We start from the raw sequence: 26,796 nt of genomic DNA on the forward strand, positions 1-26,796 counted from the left end.
CTCGTGCCTCAGTGTGCCTTCTGCAAGATGGGGGTTAGCGAGAACATCGTCCTCAGAGGGTGGGGGTCAAATAAGTTAGTCCTGTGCAACACTTAGAACAGCCTGGCTCAACCTAAGTACTCGCTCCTTGTCTGTTAGAATTAACTCATTAAGTCAATGCTGTGAGCTTGGCAAGCTGACAGAGAGGAAAGTCATCAGAATTTATCTCAGGATGGGGAAAGCCCTGCCTTCCCTCTCTATGAGTGGGGGGTCCCCAGTCTTCATCTCCTCCCCTCCCTGTCCGGCCCAGCACTGCTGACGATGTGGTATCTCCCTCCCAGCCCGATTTCAGAGTGCATTGAGGCCCGTGAACTCAGGCCCATCCACTGGTGCTCAGTGGTTGTGGGAGGTCCAGAGCAGATGTGATTTCACTGTCACCCCCGACTTCAGCTCTGATCCCTAAGGGAACCCAGCCAATGCCAGACCCTTGCCAGCTTCCCACCCCTCATCCCTCCTGGGGCCTGTGGGCATCACCACATGGTGATGTCACATTTCCCAAACACTTTACCATGTGCCTGAACTGGGCTAACGTTAATAACAGCAAGCAACACAGAAAGCGTTCCCTACGTGCTAGGCACTGCTCAAAATATGAACTCCTCTATCTAATCCTCACATCGGTCACTACCTCTTTTGCAAAGGAGAAAGGTGATGAAGTGACTTGCACAAGGTCACACACCAGAATTTGGCTCTGGCTGTCTAGATGGGTGCTGCCCTTGAATTACGGGGGCAGCTGGAGCAAACTTTTTCTGGCAACCCCAATGTCCTTTGCAGAACCTCTCCCCCACCCCTGGACCATGTGACCCCTTAAATCCCTCAAAAGGGGGAGGGTTTAGGAACCACTGTGGCCACTGTGATTGGTTCAGGAATGGGCATGTGACCCGCCCCGCCCCCCCCCCCCAGCAGGACCAATGAGAGTAGCTCATTCCGTTGCAGGTATCATTTTGGAGAAGAGGGAGCCCCCAAACAAAGCCTATCCTGGGAGCAAGCAGAGCCAAGAGATGGTGTGCAAGATGGGATTCTTACTACATTATTTGGCTGATCCAGCCATGCCTGAAACACCCATGAATGTTTTTGTGGTATGTGAGCCAATAACTTCTCTTTTTTCAGCCCACTGATTTTTCCAGCAAACCTGTGAGGTGAGGACTATGAATGGCTTTCCCATTTTATAGAAGAAGAAACTGGCACCCAGGGAAGGGAAGGCATCTGCTACATCCCAGGATCCCGCAGCCCCAAAGCGCCCCACCCCCACCCCCGCCACCCATCCTGGAGAAGACGAGGACCCCACCTCATCCAGGAGCTCCACGGAAGCCCGCAGGATCTGCCTCCATCTGTGCACCTCGACGCTGTGAAACTGCTTCTGCAGGGCCAGGATCTCGGCCCACTCCGTGGCCGTCTGGGGGAACTTGCTGCAGGGGAATACAGCGGGGCCTTGGCCTCCCCTGCCTTGCCCAATCCTCCCAGTGCCCTCCCCACCAGGCTCCCTACTCACCCCTTGGCCAGGGCCAGACTGTGCCAGGACTCGAAGGTGTGGGCCGTCCTCTCCAGGGACCAGAGGCGGTAAAAGAGGAGGACGTTGAGGGCGATGAGGACGATGAGGCTGGGGGCATGGGACAGAGGTCAGGAGTCCCGGGATACGGACGCACCCAAGTGGGGCACTGACCTACGCAACACCCGGCCAACCACACATGGAGGGGCCCCCACGATCACCCGCCTTGTCAGAGGAGGAAACTGAGGCTGAGAGAGAGGGCGAGCGACGTGCCCTTAGGCAGCAGTCAGGGCTCAAACCCAGGCCCGCCCAGTGCCCACGCTCTCAACCACCACGCCAAGCCACCTCCCTGGGAGAGCCCGGGTAGGGGTGTGGAGCGGGGAGGAGGAGCTGCAGCAGGAAGGGAGACATGGGCAGGGGAGGGCAGGGGAGGGGCAGGAGATGGGCCCCTACCTCACACATATCCTGAGGAGGCAGCGAGGGGGGAGACAAAGAGATGAGAACCGCCCATCCCGTCCTAACTACCCCATCCCATCTCCCTCCTGGGCCGCCCTGAGCCGACCGTGCCAAAGGGCCTCTCGCTGGACTGGTATGTTGGGAAACTGAGGCCCAGAGAGGCTGAGATTGCAGCCAACCTGACTCCCCTCCTGGGGTCTGCTTGAAGCACAGGGATCTCGTTTCCACTTCCTCCTGCCCCCAGGCTGGGTGCATGTTGGCCTCTCTGCCTAAATTCTCCTCAGGGCTCAGGGCAGGAGTCCTCTCCTTTCCCAGGAAGCCTGCCCTGACTGCCCCACCTGCCCAGCTCCCTCCATCCCAGCCCTGACCCCTCTTCCTGTGCTCCCTCCCTTTCCAGCCCAAATCACTCCGGTCTAGTATCAGCCGTCTCCCCCCAGGGCTGCTGGGTCACCACGGTGTCCCAGCATCACCCAGCTTAGGGGTGGACACAGAAAATGTGTACAAATGCCATTACTCCTTTTCATGCCTCTCTCCATTCCACTTCTGAATTCCTCATCCTTTGGGTGCCCCCTCCTCCAGGAAGTCCTCCCTGCCTCTGGGGCCAGCTCAGGCCCCTCTGAGCCCCCACAGACATTGGGTTTCCACTCTCCCAGCAGGAGACCACTCCACGATAAACTGAGCACCTACATCGGGCAAGGAGCTCTGCCCGGCACACCCCAAATGCCCTCCATTTTAACCCACACTCCCCCCTAAAGGGAGGCCCGGGGAGGCTGAGAACTTGCCCCAGGTTGGGCAGCAGGATGCAGACCCAGGCCCCGCTGTCTCTTACTCACACGATGCTGATGAGAACCAGGGCACTGGGGATGCCTGCCCCGGGGCCCTGGTCCATGGACGGTTCTGAGAAGCGGGAGCTGAGGGAGCCTGCAGGAGAGCAACTCAGATCAGACAGAAGTCCCAGGCCGCCCACCCGGGCTCCGCCGCCCGCCCCACCTGGGCCCTGACGGAGCGCACCTGAGGCGTGCATGCCAGCCCGGGAGCAGGGGTCGGGTTCCGGGTGCTGGGGCCCATCGCCGTGAGCCCTCCAGCTCAGGGGCCGCTTCCGCCTCCGCAGGCCTGAGAGCAATCCCCGAGTGTCCTTCCCGCCGTCCTCCAGAGACAGCTTCTCGGCCTTGGCAAGCTCTCGCTCTGCAGGGACAGGAGAGGGCTCTGGAGGTCTGCGCCTGGCCACCTCCCCTCCCCTGCCCAGGCCCCCACCCCTCCCCTGCCCCTTACCCAGGTGGTGGAAATAGTCCTCAATGCCGCTCCACGAGTTCCTCTCAATGAGAGACTTCACCAGGCTCCACGGCTGCTTTCGGTAGCGGATCTCAGAGGACACTCTGGGGTTGGGGGACAGGGAAAGGGGGATCAGGGCCTGACCCCAGCTCCTGCTGCCCTATTCCCCGGGTGAGTTCTTCCTTGCCCTAATTCACTCAGACACACACTCACCACCCTCCCCTCCTATGCTGCCCTTGCACCTCCCACTCATCACCCCACTTGCCCCAAATGTGGCCAGTTCAGCCCTCAGCCCCTTCTCTGTCCACACCCAGGTTTAGCTGCTGCCTCAGCGCTGTCTACTCACAAGCTATCTTGGCCCAGACCTGGTCCCTAGAGAACCTCTTCCATCCTGCTGCTGCACCCCAACTCTACGTGGGGGTCCAAGGGACAGCTCATCTCAACACGTCTAAAACCGAGATCCTGATCTTTTCCCAAACCTACTCCTCCCCACCCTCCCCTCTCTGTCAGTGTCAGCTCCATCCTTCCAGGGGCTCAGGCCAAACACCTCGGAGTCATCCTTGACCCGTCTCTTTCCCTCATACATATGTTCAGTCACCCAGCAGACCCTGTGGGCTCCACCTATGAACTCTACCCAGAATCTAATCTCCTCTCCCCTCCACTGCCCCCACCCTGGTCCAGTCTCCATCCCCTGCCGCCGGACGATCGCAGCAGTCTCCTGGCTGTTCCCCCTGGCCCCATCTCTGCCCCCCACAGTCTGACCCCTGCACGCAGCCAGAGGGAGCCTGGGAACCCCTGGGTCAGATCAGGGCCCTCAGCTCAGAGTCCTCCCCAGCTGCCCCTCATTCCAGGTGAGTCAAAGTCCTCACCATGGCCCACAGAACCCTGCACCATCTGGCCCCATTGCCCCCCACCCCCACCTCACCTCCTACTCTTCCTCTCATTTGCTTCACCCTGGCCATGTTTCCTTCCCATGCTCCTGCCTCGGGGCCTTTGCACTGGCTGTTCTACAAGAATTGCCCTTTCACCTCCTTCCAGTCCTTGGTGAAATATCCTCTTCTCAGAGGCTCCTTCCTTATTCAAAAGGAGAACCCTCTTCTGACCCAGCCTGCCATGCTTGTCTCCAGAGCCCTTATCACCAGAGAGCATTCTGTTTACTGTCCGATTCTGCACTAGGATATGAACTCCCTGAGAGATCTGTTTGGTTTTGCTATCTCTCTGGGGCCTGGAACAGAGCTGGGCATGCAGTAGGTGCTCAATACCTAGCTGTTCACTTATGCACTGGATCTCCCTCTGACAGCTCAAACATCCACAGGAGACAGGACCTGTTTCACCAGAGTCCCCGCGGCCACCCTCTACTAGTCAGAGTTCAGGGGCCTCAACACGTCGAAAACCGAGATCCTGATCTTTCCCCAAACCTACTCCTCCCCACCCTCCCGGGAACCAGCACTTCTGTTCTCCCTCCAGGGTGGGAACCACTGTGCTGCTGCTGACTTGGGTTGAGGCCGATGGGGCGGCCCCTGGAACTGGCAGGGCCCAGGTGAGGGGGCTGGGCCGCTGCTCACCGGAGACGGGCCTTGTTCCGGGCCAGGCCCAGGATGCAGTAGCGATGGGCGGTGTAGAAGTAGTCCTGGTACGGGATGCCCTGCGTCAGCACCTCCGAGTCCACCACGCACCCGCCCGCCTGCGGGCCGCGCCGGAACAGCGTCTGCGGGCAGCGGGAGGAGGCGGGGGTCAGGCTCCGCCCCGCCCCGAGGCCCCGCCCAACAGCGGCTGCAGGAAGCGGGAGGAGGGGGTCAGGCCCCGCCCCCCGCCCCGCCCAACAGCGTCTGCAGGGAGCGGGAGGAGGTCGGAGGTAGGCCCCGCCCCCGCCCCGCCCAACAGCGTCTGCAGGGAGCGGGAGGAGGGGGTCAGGCCCCGCCCCACCCCGCGGCCCCGCCCAACAGCGTCTGCAGGGAGCGGGAGGAGGTGGGAGGTAGGCCCCGCCCCGCCCCGCGGCCCCGCCCAACAGCGGCTGCAGGGAGCGGGAGGAGGTCGGAGGTAGGCCCCGCCCTGCCCCGAGGCCCCGCCCCCGCCCCGCCCACCTGCGTCTCCACCACCGACGCGCTCTTGGGGCCCAGCGGGTTGCTGATGGGAATGGTGTAAGTCAGCACTCGGCGCTGGTGGCACTTGCTGTCCCCGCTCCAGGGGCTCAAGGTCACGTCTGGGGGAGGGAGGGAGAAGCAGAATGAGCAGACCATTCTCCAGTCCTTTGCCCCCAGGCTTTTTGGAGCGTTCCAGTTCCGTCTCTGTGGCCCCGACTTGGTGTCTGTCCCCTCTTCCTTCTGGGTGCCTAAAGCTTTGGATGTGGGTGATGCTCAGAGCTCGGAACCCTTTTCTCCCCACAGTCCTCACCCCTCCTGGCGGCCATCTCATCCACTTCTGTAGCCTCAGTTTCCCCTCTCATCCCGCCCTGGGTTTTCCCCTGAGCTCCAAACCTGGAGTCCTGCAAACTCCTGAACACCTCCTGCCTTGGACGTTCGCAGGGCCCCTCACTCCCACGGGGCCCCAGAGTGGCCTCAGCATCTCCCCAAACCTGCCCCTCCTTGGGTCTCCATCTCAGGGGCAACCCCACCATCTCCTGGTGTCCCACCACAGCCAGGGGCCTCACGCTGGCCACCCACCTCCCCTAGTCTATCAGCCCCACTGCCTGTTCACTCAGCCTCATAGACATCACTCCTGGTTCAGGATCCCCCCCCTTGCCAGCCAGGCCTCCTCCCTGGCCTCCCCCTTGGACTCCCAGCCTTAGTCTCCCCATCTGGTCAAGGGGTATCTTCTAAAGCCAAATCTGACCCTGTCACTTCCTGCCCAGAATACTCCATGGCTCCCCAGTGACCCCAGGACATGCCAGCCCCTCCAGAATTTATGCATGGTTTTGGGTGTTGGGGAACTTGTAACCCCCAACACAAGACACAGTCTGACTGATTCTACAGGGAATTCTATATGGCTCATTTTTATCACTATAGAAAAAATGGCACAAAGAAAAACTGCCACCTGAGCAGCCCCTCTCCTACTTGAATCTCTGTAGCCTCCTGGTTCCTCAGCTGGTCCTGCAGTCAACCCTTCATTCTCCCCTGGAGCGGTGGCTTCCCTCCCTCACCTGGTTGCAGTGGCCCGGTCTCAAGGGACTTCTCTCAGTGCTGCCCCTGCCTCTGGATTACCCTGCCTTCTCCCCCTCTCCTTTACCTGGGTAACCTCAGTACCTCCAACTTGGAGTTTTGATTTCAGATCCTCCCTGCAGCCTTCCCTGCAGACCCCCAGGATCACAGATACCCCCTGACCCTCACAGCCCCTGGGCTGTTTGAATTCAGGTTCCATCTATCATTTCACTAGATTCTGAGTGCTGAGGTCAGGAACTCATCTGTCCCTCTCCCCAGGGCCTCCAAGTCCTGTATGGGCCTGGGCGAATCGGGCCTAAGGCATGGTCGTTACTCACACTTATGAAGCACTTACTGATAGAGACAACTATTTTAGTACGAGCTCATTCAGTTCTCTTGAGAACCCAAGGAGGTACGTGCTGTTATCATCTATCCCCATTTTACAGAAGAGGAAACTGAGGAACAGAGAGGCTCAGAACCCTGCCCAAGACTGCTCAGCTAGTAAGAAGCAGAACCACTTCTAGCCTCACAAACCCGGATTTTAACTCCCCCCACCTTCCACCCCCAATCTGCACAACAGCCACCTAATTTGGGGCTGTTGGGGTGCCCCATCCCCCGACCTGTGAACTTGCACTGCTGCAGGAAGCCCTGCAGAAAGGGCGAGTCCGAGAAGAGCATCTGCTGGAGCCGCTCAGCGCCCACGTGGAAGACGGAGTTGATGAGGAGGCGGCCGGAGAGGTCAGGAAGCAGGGCGGCCAGGTCAGCTGGGGGACAGAGCGGCACAGATGAAGTCGGCTTCCATACCCCCCTCTTCATAGTAGCCCCCCAGCTTTCCTCTGGGTGACTGCTCCCTCCCTTTCCCGGGACCTGTGGTGTGGGCGGGCAGACCCACTTTCCCAGACCAGAGTGGACACTGATGCAGAGTGCAAATCCGCGCCCTCCACCTCAGGGCCTGGTGCAGGGTGGGCCCGTGCCCCAGGCCAGTCGCAGTGATTGGTTCAGGGTGGAGCACACACCCAGGCTCGGCCAATTGTAATTGCATTGACACTGTGTGGGGAAGGGCACGTGCCCATGGCCAGGCAGTCACAATGATTGGTTTAGGAGTGGGCGCCATGCTCCAAATTGGACCAATCAGAGCCAACCTTAGGGCTTTTGCTGCAGCCACTGGGAAAAACATGCTTTCCCTCTGCTGGGTTTGTCTGGGACAGGGCTGGGGCTATCTCTTCCCAAGAGAAGAGCCAACATGGGAATGAAGCTGCCACAGAAGAAATGGGAATAATAATAACAACAATAAAGATAATAATAATAGTCAACACTTATGAACTGGTCCAAGGGCTTTACACATATTAATTCATTTAATTCTCTTAACAGCAACCCCATTAGATGGGTTCTATTATTATTAGTTTCATTTTTTTCAGATGAGGGAAAGGAGGCTCAGAGAGGTTAAATGATTTGCCCAAGTTACACAGCTAGGAAGAGGTGTGGCCAGGATTTGAACCCTGGCAAGCTGGCATCAGAGTCTGTGCTCTTATCCATCCTGCTATGCTACCTCCAAAGCAGAGTCAAGAGATACACATATTCTAACCTCATCAGTTGAATGCTGGATCAAGCCATACCTGCCTTCCCTCTAGCTTTTTAGTCCCATGAACCAATAAATCCCCTCTGAGTTGGGTTGGTCAGGTGTAAACGAAGCAAATGAATCAGGGGTCCACCTGCCTCACCTTCCTCCCCCGTGGATGAGGAGGAGTTACTCGTATCTGTCAACAGCTCCTCGCTGGGCAGCAGGTCCAAGGGGCCCAGGGGGGTGGGCCCGTCAGGCTGGGTGGGCTCTGTGCTTGGGGGTGCAGCCACCGGGGTCACCGTCTGGCTGGAAGAGGCATCCAGCTGCTTGTCTGTCTGCTCCTCCTTGTCCTCCTCTGCCTGCAGACAAAGGCTTAGTCCAGCCTCACCCCACCTGCACCCCAGCCTGGAAGCCTTCTGTGTGTCCACATCGAGAGACTGTCTGGACGTTGGCAGGAAAACCAAGGCTGGGGGGTACTGAGGGCTTAGAGCTGAGCTGTGAGGGGCCCAGGGGCCACCCAAATGGGGGGTCCTCTCAGCTCCACCCAGGCCTGTTTTGGACTCCTGGGCTGTAAGCCTTCTCACAGTCCTGTCCATCCATCCCATGCCCCATCTGTCCGTCTCCTGCCTCCTCTATCTGTTCCTCTGTCACCCCTTTATCTCTCACCTTTTATGTTTGTTCCCCCGTTTGCCTGTCTCTCTTTCTCTGTCCCTATTTTCCTCACCCATTTTCTATCTCCCCCATCCCTCCATCATCCTTTCCCTGTCCCTCCATCTGTGCCCTCCCTCACCCTCCGTCCATCTTCATCCCTGTCCCTCCGTTAATCTCCTCTCCTGCCCTCCCAATGTGTCAGTCTGTCCCTCTCCCCGACCCCACTCCCAGCTTCCTGTCTCTCCCTGTCAGCACCCTCCTGCTCACCCCAGGGTCCGCATCACTGCTGGCCCGGGAAAGGTTGGGGGTGATGCGGCCGCGGCGAGAACCCACTGGGCTCGGCTCCTGGCTGTGGTCGGCTGCCCCCGAGGGGGTGATGTCACTCAGGGCGATCACATCTCCCACCTCCTTGGGGCTCCTGCAGGGAAAGGGAGAAGGGGGACCGCCACATCCCTGAGACCCCACACCCCCTCCTGGATCTCCCAGACCGTGGACTCCAGGAACTCAGCACACAGCCCCTCCTGCCCCCACCCTCGACCCCAGGAACCTCCCAGGACCCACACCCACCCCATCTCCGACTCACCCTAGGCCGTTCAGCTGCACGGGGCAGACGTAGTCCTCGTCCTCGCTGGTGAGGCCCAGCTCGGAGCCGTAGCACTGATGCACCAGGTGCCAGAGCTCGCGGGGACTCAGCGTCTGGGCAGGCGGGACAGCAGGTGGGATGGCAGGTCAGGTCGGCTGCACCCCAGGGGGCCAGTGCCCTTCCTGCCCGGTCCCCACCCACCCTCAGCCGCCGCAGTTCCCCTGGTTCCCGCAAGGGGCGCCTGCCGCCCTCCTCCCCCCTCCACCGGGCCCAGGGCTCAGCACCTCACACTTCCGACTCCCCAGCCCTCCCCACACTCCCGGGAGACGCGGCCGGTTACTGCTCCCATTTTTACAGAGAACACGGAGGCCCAGAAAGGGGAAGGCAGGTGCTCAGGGGCACGCAGGTGACCAGAGGCAGCTCTCAGACTCAAATCTGGCCAGATTCCGGACCGACACCTCACCTCCAGGCCTGAGCTCCCCCCACCCCCAATTATTTTCCCAAGTGTCCCTGGGAGTCCTGGGATTTCAGCCAGCAGTGGCCGGCGTTAAAAGAAATAAAATAGAGCTGCTAAGGCTAAGGGATTTCAAATGGAGTTGGGAGGTTACTCTTAGGCAGATCTCAGCCAGATACCACAAACTGCCAAAGTGTGCAAAGCCTCAAGCAACAGCGTTCCTCAGAACCCCAAGAACATCCCGACCATAAAGCAAACCACAAGATAAAGAACTCGGCTGATTATCTGAACTGAAGGACAGTTGGAGTACCCTAAATATCCACCGGCCACAAACAACTTGTCTCATCGTCTTCTTTTCCTTTAAAGACCCTTGCCTGGAAGTGCCAAGATGGGACATGATTTGGGTTGCAACCTGAATTTGTGCTCCCTGAATTTCAATTCTAAGACCCCAAATAAATGCCTTTATTGCCTTACAGTTTAATTTCTTATTTCTAGGTTGACACCTGAGTGGTCAAATGGTGTTGATGATGATGACGATGAAGATGATGAGGATGATGACAATAGCAGCAGCTGACATTTGATGAGTTATTACTATGTGCCAGGCACTCTTCTCACCCCCTTACATGTGCTCACTGAGTCTTCAAAACAACTCTGTGAAGTTGATGATAACATCATCACTTTAAGAAAATGACACTGAGGCACACAGGAGCAGTGACAAGCCCAAGGTCACTCGACTAGGAAGTGACAGTGCTGGGACATGATCCTGGGGGCTGGTTCAGAGCCCGGGGATTATCCACTGGGAGACCCAGCCTCATAAGGGCTGACATCACCGGGCACTCACTCTGGGCCCAGCCCTGGGTGCTGTGAAATAGGGACAGTCTTTATTCCCATTTGGCCAGACGGAGTTTGACGGCTTGCCCCAGGTCACCAAGCTGCTTGGCAATGAGGCTGGCACTTGAACCCCAGAAGTCTGGCTGTGGGGCTTGAGTTTTGAACCCTCCTCTGCCCCCACCCTGCTTTTGGTTACTTTGGCTCTGTGTTGTCCTTCTCTCGGGCTCCTGAGTGGGACCCTCCAGCACTCTTGTCCCCGAGGATGGCCATCACCAGAGCTGCTCCAGGGGGACAAGAGCCATTAAGAAGGCAGGACACCGAACTCAGCGTAGCTGGAGGGGCTTGTCTGAGGTTTTAAAGGTGCTATCAGCCACAAGTAGCAGGTATTGTATGATGCCTACAGCTACCCACGCCCCTTCCTCTCTGACAGCAGAACCCAAGTTTTGAGGGGGAGAAAATCTTTCCCAGCTCTAGGAATGAATGTTAATGGGTCTACACCACTTCTTTCCTGTGCCAGATACTCAGCTTCCTTTGCAACTGAGGGTGGTGACAAGACTAAGTTCTAGCCAAGAAAATGCAAACAGAAGTCTGCTAAAGGAGGCTTTCCCTCCCTGATAAAAGGACAATTGCTTTCCATGTGTCCCTTTCTTTTTTCATGTATGGGACACTTCTATTAAGGTATGATGCCTGGAGCTGTAGCAGCCATCTGGTGACCATGATGCGACAAGCACATGGACAACACACCAACGTACAGAGGATGACAGCGTGAGAGCATGGATGATAGCTCGTGTCCTAGATGAAAGAGGGAAGCCACCAAATCCACCCTGGTCCACACACCTCCAGACCTCTTGTCACATGAAAGACAGTGTGGTGCAGTTAGTTAGGCTCCAGAACCTGACTGCCAGAACCCCAGCTTTGCCACGTAAGGCCAGAACCCCAGCTCTGCCACGTAAGAGCCCAGGAAACTGTGAGCAAGTTTACCCCTCTGGGCCTCACTAGTAAAAGACAGATAACAACCAGACTGCTTCATTTTATGGTTGTGAAGATCAAACGAGTTCATTCATGCAATGCTCAGAACAGTGCCTGGGACCCAGAAGCACGATAAGTCTTCGCGATTATGATTATCTTATCAAATAAATCAGTGTCTATTTATGTAAACCATGGTTTGGTTTAGTTCAATTACTTGCAGTTATGCATTTTACCTACAACCATAGTAGGCATTCGAAGAGACCTGCTCAGAGCTGGTACACTGTCACTGTCAGAATGCAATAGGAAAAAGTCTAAAACCCCTTACTCAAAACCTTTGAGGCTAGATGTGATTCCAAATCAAGAAGTTTTGAGATTTAAGAAAGATGTTGTGATACCTATACTATAATACTGTACATTGTAATTAGCACCTATAATAATAATTGTATTATACATGTACCAATACAGTGTATACCAGAGGTTTTCAAAGTGTGGCCCAAGGATTCCTGGGGTACCCCAAGACCTTTCGGGGGGGTTCAAGAGGTCAAAATTATTTTCATAAGTATTATAACTAGTCATGTGTTACTATTATTACAAGATGCTATTTGCCCTTTGCACTCTCATTCTCTCACCAGTGCATAATGTTTCCCAGAGGCTACACCACATGTGACGATGTCATTGCCCAATGGCTAATGCATTGTGTCCTTGTGTATTCTTATGATTTAAAACTTTTCCACTTCCAATTGCTAATCTAGTACATATCGACAGATATAATCAATCCACTTCAGCAAAAGTTCTTTGGTGTCTACAATAATTTTAAAGAGTGTAAAGGGTTCCTGAAAGGATAATGTTTGAGAATCACCGGTATATTCTACATTGGGTATTATATTACAACTTTTTAATTACAATTGGATATATGCTTGTACGCCATTCATACAATTAGAATTTTGGGCCATAAAACATTTAAAAATAGTCGCATTAATTGAGGTAAATACCGTCTGTACTAGAAGGTAGCCACTAGCCACATGTGACTATTAAAATTAAAATGAAATGGAATGGTAAAAGGGATGCCAAGCCTATAATTACACCTAGGAGTCACCTCCAGAGACCCTCTTTTGTTGCTCAGATGTGGTGTTTCTCTCTCTAAGCCCAATTCTGCAAATAAATTCATCACCTTCCCCCCTAGGTGGGACATGACTCCCAGGGGAGTAAATCTCCCTGGCAACATGGGGCACAACTCCCAGGAATGAGCCTGGCCCTGGCATCGAGGGCCTGAAAATGTCTTTTTGACCAAAAGGGGGGAAAGAAAGGTTAAAAAAAAAATAAGGTTTCAGTGGCTAAGAGATTTCAAATAGAGTCAAGAGGCTATTATGCTGGAGGTTACTGTTTTGCAAGCTCCAGCTACATGTTCCAAATGCCCACAGTAAGCCAAGCCCTAACCAGCAGCAGTCCTGAAAACACAAAGGATACCTAGGTCCCTATCTGAGACTCTATAAAAGTATCACGCCCTAAGTTTACCTTTCAGAAACTTAAATCCTCCAGAGTGTTCCTATGCCAGATAAGTTCCAAAACCCAGAGTCAATAGCCTCTCCAAGAACATCAACCAGATGCAGCCCCCTTCCCCATAATGTTGACACCCCTTTTCAATATGAACAAGTTAGGGTGGTCACTGCCCAGATATCCCTGAACATTGAGACAGTGATCAAACGAGAGGGAGGGGTAGCAACAGACAAAATAGGATTTAACAAAGGATTATGAATACTAAATTTTTATATAGCTATATATATATATATTTAGTTTCTAGGGTACCAGAAATAACTGACATGGTGGAACTGTAACATATAACATGCTTCAAAATTTGCTCTATAGCTACTTGTTAAATTATACTTTGAAAGTTATCACCTTTCTGTATACATGTTGTACTTAAGGAAATAACTGAAATGGTGGAGCTGTAACCCATAACATTCTTTGAAATTGGCTCTCTAACTACTTATTAAATTGTCCTTTGAAAGTTGTCACTTTCCTGTATATATGTTACATTTCACAATAAAAAATGTAAAAAAAAAAAAAAGAAAGAAATGGAATGAAATATTCAGATCCTCAGCCGCACCGGCCACATTTCAAGTGCTCAACGGGCACCTGTAGCTAGTAGCTCTGGTTCTGGACAGGGCAGGTGGGAACTACTTCCATCATAGCAAAATGCTCTATTAGAATAGCCTATAAATAAGCACATGGGAGCTCAGGCTGGATTTCTCTGCCAAACATACAAAAAAGCCTCACTTCCGGAGCGTCTTTGGTTTGCCAGTGGCGAATAAGGAGTCCTCAACCAGACCTGCCCTCCTAGTGGGTCCTCCTAGTGGGTCCTCCTAGTGGGGGAAGCGGCCGGTGCAATCAGTTGGGGCACCATGAAGAGCTGGGGGTTCCACCAGCTCCCTGAGCTCAGCACCCCTGGCTCCACGGCCTGCCCCCCCTTCCAGCGCAGGCTCACCTTTTCAAGCAGTGCATTCTGCCAGAGGCGGAAGATGAGGAGGAAACAGCGGTCCCGGGCCCCGAAGGAGGTGAAGAAATGCTGCAGGGCAGAGAGGGTGTGAGTGGGGTGGTGGGAGAGACAAGGACAGAGGTGGGGGCAACTCCAACCTCATCCACGCTGTCCCATCACCACCCTGACATACTCATTCATTCCTTCATTCCTTCATTCATTCAGTCATTCCCTATCAGGTAGATCCCAGGCCCTGCCCTGTGCCGGGCGATGATGGGGTCACTGCAGCGAGGAGGCAGCCCCGGGCCCTGTCTTCAGAGCTCGCCTATCTCCAGGCAGAGAGGCTAGAGGGTCTGAGGCTTTGATAGGGGCACTTTTCCAGCCTCCTTGCCACTTTGGCCAAAAAACACAAAAGGGAGACTGCTTTGAATCCCCACCGCCACCACCTCCTTTCTTCTCTCCTGTGAGAGCTGCTGGTATGAGGCAGCCATCTTGTGACCATGAGGCAATTGTCACAAGGACCGAATTGAGTCAGGGAAGGCTTCTGAGGAGTGGGGGCATCTGAGTTGATGAATATGTGGAAGGGGGGAATTAAGATGTGTGAGGGCATGGATTGTGGGGACCCCAGATCAGAGATTACCTGGGTTGAGGCTGGGGCAGGGGCTGGGGAAATACAGAGAGTGACAGATTTGAGAGAAGTTCTGGGTGCAGAATTAACAGGGCTTTGCCCTGACCAGCTTCTGGGGGGAGGACAGAGTCACTAAGATCAGTGACCACATGATCCCATCGTCAGTCAGGTGCCCCGGCTCACCTTCTCACTTTCTGTGCAGATCTGGATGGCGTTGGGGATCAGCTTGGCTGTCTTTTCCTTCTTCAAACACGTCACCTCCTTCAGCTGGATGGAAATCTGAGGACAAAAGAGGGGTTAGAAGGGTCTCGGACCCTGTCCTGCCCGGGCCCCACATCCCCCAGCTCTGGCTCAGCTCTGGCTCACCGTTGTCTCCCAGCGGAAGATGTTGCTGTAGAAGCAGATCCAGTTCTCGGAGAGATAGAGTCGGCCTTGAAGGAGGATCTCCCGCTGCAGGGCGCAGGAGTAATCTGAGCATGCCGAGGGGAGAGAGAGGCAGACACCCGAGTCACCCACTGTCCTGGTCCACGCCCGGCCAGGGGAAAGGAACAGGAGGGCTCACCCACAATGAGGCGCTCAGCTTCAGGGAGTTTGCTGAACAGTTTCCGGAAGTCCTCGTTGCGCTGTTTGTAGGTGGGGCTCAGCATCTGGGGGAAGTTGGGGAGGTGAGGATCTGGACGGAGGCTCAGACCCCCAATTCTGCCCCAGCACCCCCTAGTCCCCTCAGCCCCTGACAGGCTCTCTGGGTTTCTAATCCAGCCTGCCTCTGGCTTCCAAGGCCGAAAGGAACCGCAGCCACAGTGGCCATCGTGACAGCTGCTGGTTACTGCTTTCTCATCCAAGCCAGTCCTGTGCCAGGAGCCCAGCAGCATCACTGACTCCTCCAGGAGGGTCCCTTCACCCTAGCAAGGTCAGGACTGTTTCTCAAGGAGAGTAAATGAGGCCCTGAGAGGCTAAGCATCTCATTCAAAGTCACACAGCATGTAAGTGGCAGCATAGGATGTGACCAAGGTCTGCTGACCCCAGCACCATGCTTTGCTGCAGCCTGGGGCTCCTGGCCCAGCGCCCACCCCACTCCCACTCCCACCAGCCAGCCCCCTCGTCCAGACACTTACACTGTACCAGCTCTGCATCTTCTGCAAGAGAAAGGAGCGGAGTCAGAATGAGCCCCCAAGTCCCTCTCCCGCCCCACTCCCCGCCCCACCTGGGCTTGCACCCACCTTGCTGTTGCGGATGAAGTTCCGGCTGCCTAGGCTCTGGGTGCTGGGGGTCCCGGGCACCCCACCCTTCTCCGAGGAGCTATCTGACCCCTTCTCCACCATGGTGCCCAGCTCAGGCTCAGGTGGGGGCCGGCTTGGGGGCAGGAGCTGCAGCCGCTTACGGAGAAATGGGGAGCTGCTGGGCGTGCTCCTGCCAGAGTGGGGGGTGGTGCTGGTGGCGGGAGAGAGGAAGAGGAGCATTATGGGGAAAAGCAGATCACTCATCAGCCCACTGATCTCCATCCACCTCAATGTCTGCCCATCCATCCATCCATCCATCCACCCACCCACCCACTTATCCTCCCCTCCACACACACGCCCATCCATTCTCCATCCATCCACCCATCCTACTCCACTTTCTAGCACGTGACTTCCAGCAGGTTCCCTAATCTCTCTGGGTCTCAGTTAACTCATCTGTAATCCAGGAATGATAAATACACATCTTCACCAAGTTGTTTTAAGGGTTAAATGAATCAGTACCTATAAAGTGCCTCTGACACATAGCAAGCTCTCAATAATGCCCACTGTTTCTTTTAATTCATTAATTCATTCACACAACAAAGATTTACTGAGCAGCTATTACCCACTCAGTTGCTTGAGCCAAAAACTTAAGCATCCTTCTTAATTTCTTTCTTGCCCTCATGCCTCATTTCTGATCTATCAGCAAGACCCACCAGCTCCACCTTCAAGAGTGGTTTCCATTATACCCCTTTCTCCCCCTCCGTTGCCCCCTGGCCCAGCCTCTATCCTCTCCGGCCTGGACACAGCCTCCTCCGTGGTCTCCCTGCTCCCGTCCCTACCCCACACAGTCTGCTCCCCACCTGCAGCCCGAGGGAGCCTGGGAACCCCCGGGTCAGACCGGGGCCCTCCTGGCTGAGCCCTCCCTGGCTGCCCCTCACTCTGGGTAGGAGTCGAAGACTTCACCACGGCCACCGAGGCCCTGGTGACCTGTCCTGTCACCTCCTTGATTTCACAGCCTCCCCTCCCATTACCCCTCCTCTCCAGCCGTCCCAGCCAACCCCCCGTCCCCTCAGCTCACCAGCTTCTGCCCCTGACTCTGCACCCGCTGTCCCCTCTGCCCGCAGGCCTTCTGCAGCTCCAGCATTACCAGTTCCGTCTTACCACCCGACTCAAACGCCCCTCCCCTGGTCATCCCATCACACCTCACTCCCTCTAAACTCAGCCTTTCCATTTATTCAGATTGTTTATTGTCTGTCCCAGGCCATGAGTTTCAGGAGGACCTGGTTGCCCCTGTATCCCCGGCACACAGAGAGCACTCAATAAATGGTGGCAACTAAATGATTCATCTGGAGCCAGCGTTGAGTCTGCTCAACCATCACACACGGTCCTGGCCTTCAAGTTATCCTGCTAGCGGGTAGCAGACACTAAACAAACAACCGCACAAGTGGCTGTATAAATGCAAACTGCAACCAGGGCTGTGGGGTAAGTATCGCATAGTTGATTCTGTCGGAACTATGGCAAGCTCGCCATACAAGTAATTTGCTTAATCCTCAAGTAATCCTGTTCATTTAAGATGCATCTATCCACTTGATAGAGGAGGAGATGGACGCTCAAGGAGGTGAAGCTGCTTGCCAACGGATGCAGGGCTGGGTATGTTTTGGGGCAGGATTTGAACTCAGGGGTCTTGATCTAGTCTGGAGTGGGATTATCTCAGCCACTTGGGGCCCCCCAAACTTGTCTCTCTTGCCTCCAAGACTTTGCATATACTATTCCCTCTGTCCAACCATCCTTCCCTCTTCTTTGCCTGGCAAACTCTTATCCCTCCTTCCAGACTCAGCACACACGTTCCCTCCTTTTGGGTCCCCAGACTGCCTTGGGAACTCCTATCGCATCCCAGACCACTCTGCCACCACTCTCTCTGGCTCCCCCATCCCAGCTCTGACCCCTCTGCCTGGGCTCCCCCATCCCAGCCTCAGTCACTGCAGCTGTCACTGTCTAATGACAGGTCCACCTTTCCTGCAGGTCCATGAGGTCCCTGATAGCAAGCCTTAGTGTCATCGTGGTCACTGCCCCGTCCCCAGCATTGCACAGGACAGGGCCCAAAGCAGGCATTCACATAATTCTTGTAAAATGAACTTTTGGAATAAAATATATGAATTAATAAATGAAAAAAGATGGTGGCCTTGGCCAACACCTCTCCCGCCGGGACCTCCACAGCAGCCCCCTCCCTGGTCCCCGGCTCCCATCCCTGTCCCCACGGCCCAAAGCCAGAGGGAGCCTGGGAATACCCAGGTCAGACCAGAGCCCTCCTGGCTGCCCCTCACTCCAGGGTGGTCTCTCCCTGCCCTCATTGCCTCCTGGCTCGTTCTCCTCTGGCTCCTGCCCCGGGAGCTCCTCAGCCCTGGACGTCCGAGTGGGTCTTGCCCAGTGGACACTTCTCAAGGATGCCGTCCCTCACCTCCCCACTTAAAACCACACACCCACTCTCCCACCAGCCTTCCGGGCTTCGTTTCCCTTGTCCTCCCCCACTGGGCTGTCTTGTTCTCAGCTGCAGCCCTGTCCCCTAGAACGGGGCCTGGCAAACCGTAGCCCTCCGTGGGCACTTGCTGGGGTGGGCTGGGTGACAACTGCCCCCCCTCACCCTAGACTCAGCCACGTGCACAGCGGTGGCCCCCAGACGGCAGGGACAGTGCAGGCCTGAGTGCAGCAGCTTGGGGGGGGCGGTCCTGGAGTGTGGTGGGTTCTCGACTCGGTTCTGCCACTTCTTCCCTGGGTGACCTTGGGCAAGCGTCTTTAACCTTTCTGTGCTCAGTTCCTCTTGTGAATACCAGGAATAATAACAGCACCTCATAGCACCTCACGGGCTGCTGGGAGGGAAAGCCCAGCATACAGAAGGGGCATTTGTTTGATTAAGGATGTCTTCCCTCCGGTGTCCCACCGCCATCCCAGCGCACCCGTCCGGGATGCCACGCTGACCCTGATGGGTACCACAGCCCCCCGTGACCTGGTCTTAGCAGCTCCCACAAACTGTCCCCTATCAGGCATCCACCCTATAAATACATGCTGAGAATCACCCAGGGCCAGGCAGTGGGGACACGGAAGTGAGCTAAACAGAAGCAAGTCCTTGCCTGTCGGGGCACAGACAATCGCTGAGAAGAGAGAAAGGAAGAGGGAGGATTTCAGACACTGGTCAGTGCAAGAAGCAGTGCTGCTTGGGATGGACCCTGGGCTAGCGGCCTCACCACCCCCGGGAAGCTGTTAGAAATGCAGATCTCAGACCCACTGAATCAGAAATTGGGGGTGCGGCCTGGGAGATTCCCATGTGAGGATCACATAGACCAAGGAGGGGATAAGGGGTGAGGAACGAGGGTCAGCAAGGCCTCCGTGAGCAGGGCACGCGTGCTAGGCCCTGAAGGCCTAGCCCTGAAGGACAAGAAGTCAACTGGGCAAAGGGCGAGAGAAAACTAATCCAGGCTCGGCAGGTCTGAGGAAGAGTACGGTGGCCAGTGGGGCTGGGGAGAGAGGGAAGGAAGGTACAGATCCACCCTGCAGGACATGTGGGCCCTGGTCAGTAGTTTGGGCTTCACCCTGAGGGCACTAGGGAGCTATGGAGGGTTCCAAAGTAGTGGTGACTACACCCCTCCCTGCCTCATCTTCTCACCTCTCTAGGCTGAAATGCAGACCTTTCCCCTACCCTATCCTCCTGCAGCCACAGGTCTGGGGGCAGCGCCTGCACCACCAACTCTCCTTCCTTAACAGGGCAAAGAGGAAGTGCCCGGGTGCTGGCAGTCTGCAGCGGAGGGGAGGGAGGAGCCTGAGTGGCTGGAAGACCGTTACTGGGGCAGGGGTGGAGACTCGGAAGAGAATAGGGCTCCTGCCACAGGCTTCCGGGACGATGGGCCGCAACAGGCCGAGACGCTGCTGGCCAGAGAAGGGCAGACACAGGGTGCATAAGGGGGAAATGTGGAGATAGTCTCAGGCAAACTGCATTCTCTTAGAATTGCAAAGAAATCACACACACACACACACATGCAGTCATAGGCATGTTACTGCCACACACAGAGCTACAGACAGTGCCAGACACACAAAGAAAATCCTAGAATAATTATACACACACACAGCCATAGCACTACAGATACATTACAGTCAAACAAAATCCCGGAAGAGCCACACACACATATACACACCCTCACACAATGCTGCTGTGGGTCACGGAAACATAGAGAACCACGGAAAGTCCCAGATAAATTACATGCACACAGACTCTCAGAGAAGAGTCGAAGGCAAATGACATGCACGCCATCACCAAGAAAGCCACACAATTTTCCAGGGCCCCAGTTAACACAATCCCAGGAGAGCTAAATCACGCTTTCAGCCAACAAATGTTGGTGGGCACCCCTCTGCACTCATGATGTTCACCGTGGGGGTGTGGGGGAGACAAAGCAAAGGTGTCAGCTGCTGTCACTATGACAGAGAGAACCCCAGCACCCATAGAGCCATGAGGGACCCGAGAATAACAGCGCCGGGGGCATGGGCACACCTCACCAGCACAGTGTTTGGGACATGCTTTGTAAACGTCCCAAGGGAATGAGGTCGGCTACCATCATTGCCTCCAGAGAGTCGGAGAACACCCAGGGTCTCAGGAGGGAGGGTCCCAGGCCACAGAGAGGCACTAGGGGTCTCTCTCAAGCTCTTCATACACCCAAAGCCACAGACGGTCCCGGTTGCACACGCAGAGTCCCGGGCATATAGAATGTCACAAATGGATACACACAGGAACTTCACCTACACTTAGAAGGATCATAGATAAATTATAGGCACAACTACAGAGATCACAACCACAATGGCAGAGCTCCAGACACACAAGAACGTTGCAAATGGACCCCCACACACATTGGCACACAGAGCAAACAGATTCAGAGGTAAATTACAGGCACACACAGGCACAGAGGGTCATGGCGACACATGCAGAGCCTCAGACTTACATGTGTACACACTATAAAGTCAGTCAGACACACTTAGGTCATTTATATTTACACACAGAGCCACAGATGGCATGGGACATTACACATATATCCACCAGACAGTCACAGACACACGTGTGTATACATTGCCAAGTAACAGCCAGAAACAGAAACTTACCCTCACATCCCGATGGAAGAGGCAAACTACAAGCACAACCGCCAAGGATCACAGCCACACACGCAGAGCCCCAGACACACACAACAAAGTCACAATCAAACACCCACAGGTCGCTTGGTGTGCCCCACGGAAACGCAGATGGGATCTGCGGGAAATCACACACACAAACATACCCAAGGAGGATCACGGCTCCCGGGACACTGGAAGCCCAGACACACGTACCCACTCTTGAAAAAGACGCGTATTCATAATCGGACACACGCGCACACCGGGCCGCAGGGAGGAAGAGGTCGATTCCGCGCGCACACGGCCCCCGAGGGTCTCAAGCACGCGGTGCTCGGACCACGCAGACGACACCCTCCCTCCTCCCCCACCGCAGCTCCGGGACTCGCGACGGACGGGAATGGTGGGTGGGCGGACAGACGTGGAGGTGCTGCTCCCGGGCCCGGCTAGGTCTCCGCGGCCTGTGAGCGCCGGACCGGCGGGGGCCCGTCTCGGCGCACCCCCTGCTCCCCACTTCCATCCCGGGACCAGAAGCCCGGGTCTGCGTCGCGCCCACGCCTCGCCTCCCAGGCACGGGCGAGCCAGGCCTGGGGGCCCTTCCCGGAGAGATGCTCTCCCGACCCCAGCCAGACCCCCGCAAACGGCGGCACGCCGAGGCCTCCTGGGCCCCCCGCCCCATCGCTCGCGCCCCCATCCCCCTGCCGCCCCCGGCCGGGCCCCAAGCGCACAACCCCGCAGACCTCGGCTCCGACTCGGGGAGCGAGCCCGCGGACCCCCAGACCAGGCCGCCTGGCCAGCCCTCGCCCTCCCCGCCGCCCCCGGCCGCCCCGCTCCTTACTCGAACATGGGTGCGGCGCGGCGGGCGCACCCAGCCGGAGGGCAGGGCAGGGCCCGGCTGCGCGGGGCTGGGCTGCGCGGGGCGCCCCCACAGGACACCGGCCTCGCCTGCCTCGGCCGCCGCCCCCACCCGACCCGCCGCCCGCACAAAAGGCCGGAGCCTCCCGCGGCCGCCGCAGCGTCGGCGACACCCCCTTCCCGCCCCCGCCCCGTCGCGTCAAGGCGCCGCCCCCAGCGCGGGAGGGAGGAGGGAGCCGCCGAGGCCGGGACGATGGCGGGACGCGGCCGAGGCCTGGGTGGAGAGAGAGGCTGGGGAGACTCGGGACGCAGAGACGGAGAGCGGGAAGGAGAGAGCGCGGAAGAGGGGGTGGAGCGTGAGAAAGTGGGAGAGGCCGCGAGAGACTGGGCGAGGGGGTGACGGGTGGGGGGAGAAGAGCGGAGAGGAGAGCGGAGACGGCGCGGGCAAGCGTTGGGGACAGACCGAGGCCCGAGGGAGGGAGAGGTGAGGGTGCAAATCTGAGATAGAGGGACACGGGGGCGCGGGCGGGGGCTGGAAGGGAGAGCCGGAGAGAAGGCAGAGGGGCCCTGGGAAGGGAGCAGGGGAGAAAGCCAGAGGGAGGAAGGGAAAAAGAGACAGAGACAAAGAATCAGAGGGGAGAGAGACAGAGAAAGGAGCAGGGGAGAGAGAGAGCGATAGAGAAAAACAGAGGGGGAGAGACGGATTTTATTTTAAAAACAAACAAAAACCAAAACTCAGAGTGATGGTGACAGCCTGGACTCAGGCTGGGAGTCCCTGATACCCAGGAAGGGGTCCCCAGCACCAAACAGTCCCTTGGCCAGGGGTTGGAATGGAGATGATGGGACTAGGGGAAATGGAAGTGTCACCGCCGGGGGTGGGGGTGGGGGTGGGGGTGGGGGTGGAAGGAACCCACACTGCCAGGAAGGGAGCTGCGACGAGCTGCGGTAGATTTGCACCCCTCTCCCCCAGCGCACATTCTTGGCCCTTGCCTGGGTGTCAGCCTGCCCAGTTCCCTGTGTCTCCATCATCCAGGCCAAACTAGAACCCAGCCTGCTGGCTCTTACCGGTCTTATCCAGGCTGTCACCTCAGCCCTGGGATCCAGCTCACTCAGTGCTAAGGGCTTTCCCATCGGCAGCTGCAGGGGGACATCATCAGCCCGTTTTGCAACAGAGAAGCTGGGCCTCAAGGCTGGGAAACTTGCCTCAGGTTCCCTGGGGGATAGGCTGCAGAGTGGGACCCGATCCAGACCTGACCAGAGCCTGCCCCCATCTCTGAGTCTGTTGGTGCCCTGCAGCCCTGAGATATAAGTCCCACCTCACAGCTCCAGGGCCAGCCGAGGCAGGGAGAGCCCTGGCCCCAAGGCAGGGTCTTGATCCCCACATCGGGTCCAGGGCAAGCTGCTGGCCGTCCCTACCACTTTTGAAAAAATTCCATTCCCATCACCCCCCCCCCCCCCCAATAAATAAAACATCTGCCCCAGTTCTCCATTTTGGTCAATGGCAGCTCTGTCTTTCCTGCTGCTCAGAGCCAAAACCTTGAAGTCCTCCTTGGCCCCTCTCTCTGTCTGCAAACCTGTCAGCTCCACCTACAAACTCTAGGCAGAACCTACTCTCCTCTCCCCTCCACCTCCCCACCCTGGTGCAGCCTGGTCCTGCCCTGCCCATCACAGCAGCCTCCTCCCTACCCGCCCTGCTCCCCAGGGGGGCCTTCAGAACACCAGGCTCAGATTAGAGCCCTCCTGCCTGACCTCTCCCTCCAGGTAAGAGTCAAAGTGCTCACCCCAGCACCCCGTCACCTCCTTGACCTCCATGTCCCCCTCACTCACTCCTGTCCAGCCACCCAGCCTCCCTGCTGCTCCTCTAACCAACCAGGCACATCCCTGCCTCCCGGCCTTTGCACCCGCTGTTCCCCCTTCCCCAGGGAGCCCTTCCAGGGCTCCCTCTCACCTTCAGATCTCAGAGGGACCTTCCTTCCATCACCCCCTTCTCTTTTCTCTATTTCTGCTCTTTCTATTTCTCTTAGCCCGTTTCTTCTTTTGAGATGCTGTTTCTTTTTAAATTAGGGAATATTTCTTTCAAACAGGCAAACAATGTAATGGTCATCTGTATCTCCACTGCCTATATGTAATAGATATGGGCATTTTGCCATTTTTGCTTCAATTTTTTTTTTTTTTTTTTTTTAAGAAATAAACTGTTGCAGTTTCACCCAAAGCCCTAGCTTCCACCTCTCCTTTCTCTGCCCTGCCCCCTGGACACGCACCGCCCTGAAGCTGGTGTGTGCATGTTTCTTTCCTTTCTCTGCATCAGGATGCACCCACTCCCACTATATCCTATTGTCCAGTGTCTTTTAAAAATATATATACAATAAGACTCATACTGTATCATTTTGCAACTTGCTTTTTTCACCCTCATTGCTTCTGAGATTTCTCCACTTGGATTCACAGAGCTCTGCTTCATAAACTTTGTCTTATTGAGTGTCCATTGTTGGAAAAAAACACTTAAAATTTTTCTATTCAGAGCCAGTGTAGTTCTTTCCTTTCTCCCTTAGGCTTGGACCTCCTAGTTCCTGTCTCTTTATGCTGGAGGGAGTGTTTCTTTACCGAAGTTGTGTTTGAACATTTTTTTTTTTTTTTTTGGTCCATTAGCTGCAACAGGAAATACCTTTTACATCAGCCCCCAGTGAAATAGGTGCCATGTCACGAAAGTTGCAGGAAACCACACTACCCTCGCTATGCTTCCTACCCTCTATTTTGTTCGGTTCTATCCTATTTCAGTTTTGAAAAAGAGTGCTGATTGCAAACCCCCTACATTGGTTCTGTGGCCCAAAAATGAGTCTTGACCCCCAGTTTGAAAAATACTGGGTGAGTCAAAGGGGGTGTCCATCTCCTGTCTTAGTAGGCAGTATTCTGCTGAGCTCACAGTCCTTGTCCAAACGCACACTCCCAATTGCCTGTTTTCGTCTGTGCATCAATTTCATGACATCCAAGCACTCTGTAACTTACCTGCAGCCCCTCACCTGGACAGTGACAGTCACAGGGAACCCACCCTCAGGCATCCTTCCCCAGAGAGATGGAGAATTTATTTTCCATCCCACTGCTGAGAACTGACCTGTCCTGGGACAGACTCTTGAGGTCTGGGGTCCTTAGCTTCTGCTTCAGGCGCTGGGGAGCTGGGGTGCAGGGGAGTGACTCCCCATCAGTGGACGGCGTTACGTGAATGGAGGGCACCCCCAGGAGCCTCCAGGGCTCAGGGGTCAGGCCCTGGGCCTTGCCACCCTGTGGCTGCTGCTTCTGCTGCTCGGCTGGGGGGACAGCTGAGCCCTGGGCACCACCCTGACCCAGGGGGGGTGCCCAAGACAGCAGGGGCAGGAGCTCGGCCATGGGGAGAGCTCTGCCTGCCTGGTGGAGGCTCTGGACAACGGCGTGGTTTCTGGGAGCGAGAAAAGATAGGTGAAGAGGAGAGCCCTCGTCTAAGCCCTGCCCCTCACCAGCTCTCCCCCGGCTCCCCAGGAAAAAAAGAGACGTGCCATAGTGACCGCCTTCCTTCCGTGACCCTGAGCCCCCATTTCCTCTTCTGGAAACTAGAGCTTCTTAAGGTATCCGGAGATACCAACCTCCTAAGGTGGCTGGGCAGTGCCCAGGAGCTCCGACATACAGAATGCCAAGCCCAGAACCGGTTCGCATAAGTGCTCAGGAAACATCTGTTTGTGCCCCGGGCTGAGGTTCACTCTCTGCCAGTGGTTGCCACGGCCATTCCCTGGGTCTCCCACCCCGACTCCCCTCTCCACACAGGGCCAGGAAGGGGCCAGCCCTGAGTGGACCCCAGAGGCTTCAGGCCTTGGTAACGGCAAGTCAAGGGGGGATGAGATGCGGAATCCAGGATTTCCCTTCTCTGTTTGCTCAGCAATTGCTCCTCCCAAGACAAACAAAGGGAGGGTGGCTGGCTGCGGCCTCTTGGCCTGGGTGGAAGCCAGGCCAGTTCCTGTTGTTTGTGGTTGTAGTGTTGGAGGCCCCCTGGGTCTAGGGAGCCCAGACTAGAGTCTGTCTGTCCACAGGGTAGAACACTGCAAGGCCTTCTTGGCACCCCACCTGTGGGACCCAGAGAGGGTCTCCCCTGGTTTGGGGAAGACTCTGACCCTTACAGGCCAGGCCTGGGCCCAGTGCCCTTCCCAGGCACCTCAATACCCTTACCTTATGGGTTCCTCCTCTTTCGGTCTCAAGGGGTTCAGACTTCCAGTGTAGGGGCAGGAGACAGGCTGAGCCCGCCCCCTGGGAGTCCTGGCTGGGTTGCAGAATTATGACCTTGCAAGCCAGAATAGCACGTCCGGCTGGAGTCATGTTACTCTCTGGCCAGCTGTTCCTGGGAGAAAGGACATTGTAGGGGTGGGGGTGCTCACACCAGGGAGGAGGCTGTAGTAGGGCCATCTCATCCTTGCTTTCTTGCCCCCTTAATTGCAGAAAAAGGGTGTCCTCACCCCATACCTCTACTGGCCCATCATTCGTGTTTGCCTGCAGCCAGCCATGACATAGCTACAGGCCCCATTGCTCCTCAAGAACTGCTTCTCTGAGTTCCGAGATCACCTCCAGTGGCCAGATCCAAGACATGACATTTTCCAGTCCTCATCTTCCTACACCACTCAGCCGCCCTGAGCTGGGGAGACCCCTCCTTCTGAGAGGCTCTGCTGGCCTCTGGGATGCCTTGATGTGATGTCTCCCCTCCCACCTCACTGGCTGCTCCCTCTCGTTATTTGTGCATGGCAGAGATGTATTCCCCAGGGCTCAGGTCTGGGCATTCTTATTTCCCACTTTTATTGTATAATAACGACACATACTAAAGGATGCCTGGGCCATAGATAGCAGTTATAAAGTATAACAATAAAATGAACCCCCACCCACCTTAAGAACAAGCACATCACCAGTGAGTACCCCTGAGACAGCCTTAGACCCCTCTGCCACCCCTGCATCCCCTCCAGAAGCCTCCACCACCCTTATTTGCACAGTTACCATTCCCCTAAATTTTTAGTAGTTCTTAT

The 26,796-nt window shown here is 56.1% G+C and overlaps 1 protein-coding gene and 1 long non-coding RNA gene across 6 annotated transcripts in view; one reads left to right on the plus strand and one right to left on the minus strand.

The window, feature by feature from the left end:
• Nucleotides 1-1,283, plus strand: part of LOC119521626 — a 6,892-nt gene extending 5,609 nt beyond the window's left edge. The window contains exons 2-3 of the long non-coding RNA XR_005214386.1: nucleotides 973-1,040; nucleotides 1,147-1,283. This is a non-coding gene — a long non-coding RNA (uncharacterized LOC119521626). The remainder of the gene's footprint in view (nucleotides 1-972; nucleotides 1,041-1,146) is intronic.
• GRAMD1A (GRAM domain containing 1A) overlaps nucleotides 1-25,173 on the minus strand; it is a 26,209-nt gene extending 1,036 nt beyond the window's left edge. The window contains exons 1-19 of one of the 5 annotated variants that reach the window (XM_037820080.1): nucleotides 24,873-25,173; nucleotides 15,764-15,974; nucleotides 15,659-15,679; nucleotides 15,106-15,190; nucleotides 14,910-15,013; nucleotides 14,727-14,822; nucleotides 13,925-14,005; nucleotides 9,186-9,298; nucleotides 8,870-9,020; nucleotides 8,112-8,310; nucleotides 7,011-7,154; nucleotides 5,338-5,456; nucleotides 4,819-4,961; nucleotides 3,254-3,357; nucleotides 2,993-3,166; nucleotides 2,815-2,902; nucleotides 1,979-1,990; nucleotides 1,529-1,636; nucleotides 1,325-1,445 (exon numbers count right to left, since the gene is read on the minus strand). In XM_037820080.1, the coding sequence (XP_037676008.1) occupies nucleotides 1,325-1,445; nucleotides 1,529-1,636; nucleotides 1,979-1,990; nucleotides 2,815-2,902; nucleotides 2,993-3,166; nucleotides 3,254-3,357; nucleotides 4,819-4,961; nucleotides 5,338-5,456; nucleotides 7,011-7,154; nucleotides 8,112-8,310; nucleotides 8,870-9,020; nucleotides 9,186-9,298; nucleotides 13,925-14,005; nucleotides 14,727-14,822; nucleotides 14,910-15,013; nucleotides 15,106-15,190; nucleotides 15,659-15,679; nucleotides 15,764-15,974; nucleotides 24,873-25,144 (2,346 nt within the window). In that variant the 5' untranslated portion in view covers nucleotides 25,145-25,173. Of the gene's footprint in view, nucleotides 1-1,324; nucleotides 1,446-1,528; nucleotides 1,637-1,978; nucleotides 1,991-2,814; nucleotides 2,903-2,992; nucleotides 3,167-3,253; nucleotides 3,358-4,818; nucleotides 4,962-5,337; nucleotides 5,457-7,010; nucleotides 7,155-8,111; nucleotides 8,311-8,869; nucleotides 9,021-9,185; nucleotides 9,299-13,924; nucleotides 14,006-14,726; nucleotides 14,823-14,909; nucleotides 15,014-15,105; nucleotides 15,191-15,658; nucleotides 15,680-15,763; nucleotides 15,975-18,404; nucleotides 21,478-21,746; nucleotides 21,904-24,872 lie in introns of those variants that run through there. The other 4 variants (XM_037820082.1, XM_037820084.1, XM_037820081.1 and 1 more) reach the window with 4 other exon arrangements.
• Between the last annotated feature and the right edge of the window lie 1,623 nt (nucleotides 25,174-26,796).

The sequence above is a fragment of the Choloepus didactylus genome, chromosome 27, assembly GCF_015220235.1.
Source record: "Choloepus didactylus isolate mChoDid1 chromosome 27, mChoDid1.pri, whole genome shotgun sequence".
NCBI classification, from domain to species: Eukaryota; Metazoa; Chordata; class Mammalia; order Pilosa; family Megalonychidae; genus Choloepus; species Choloepus didactylus.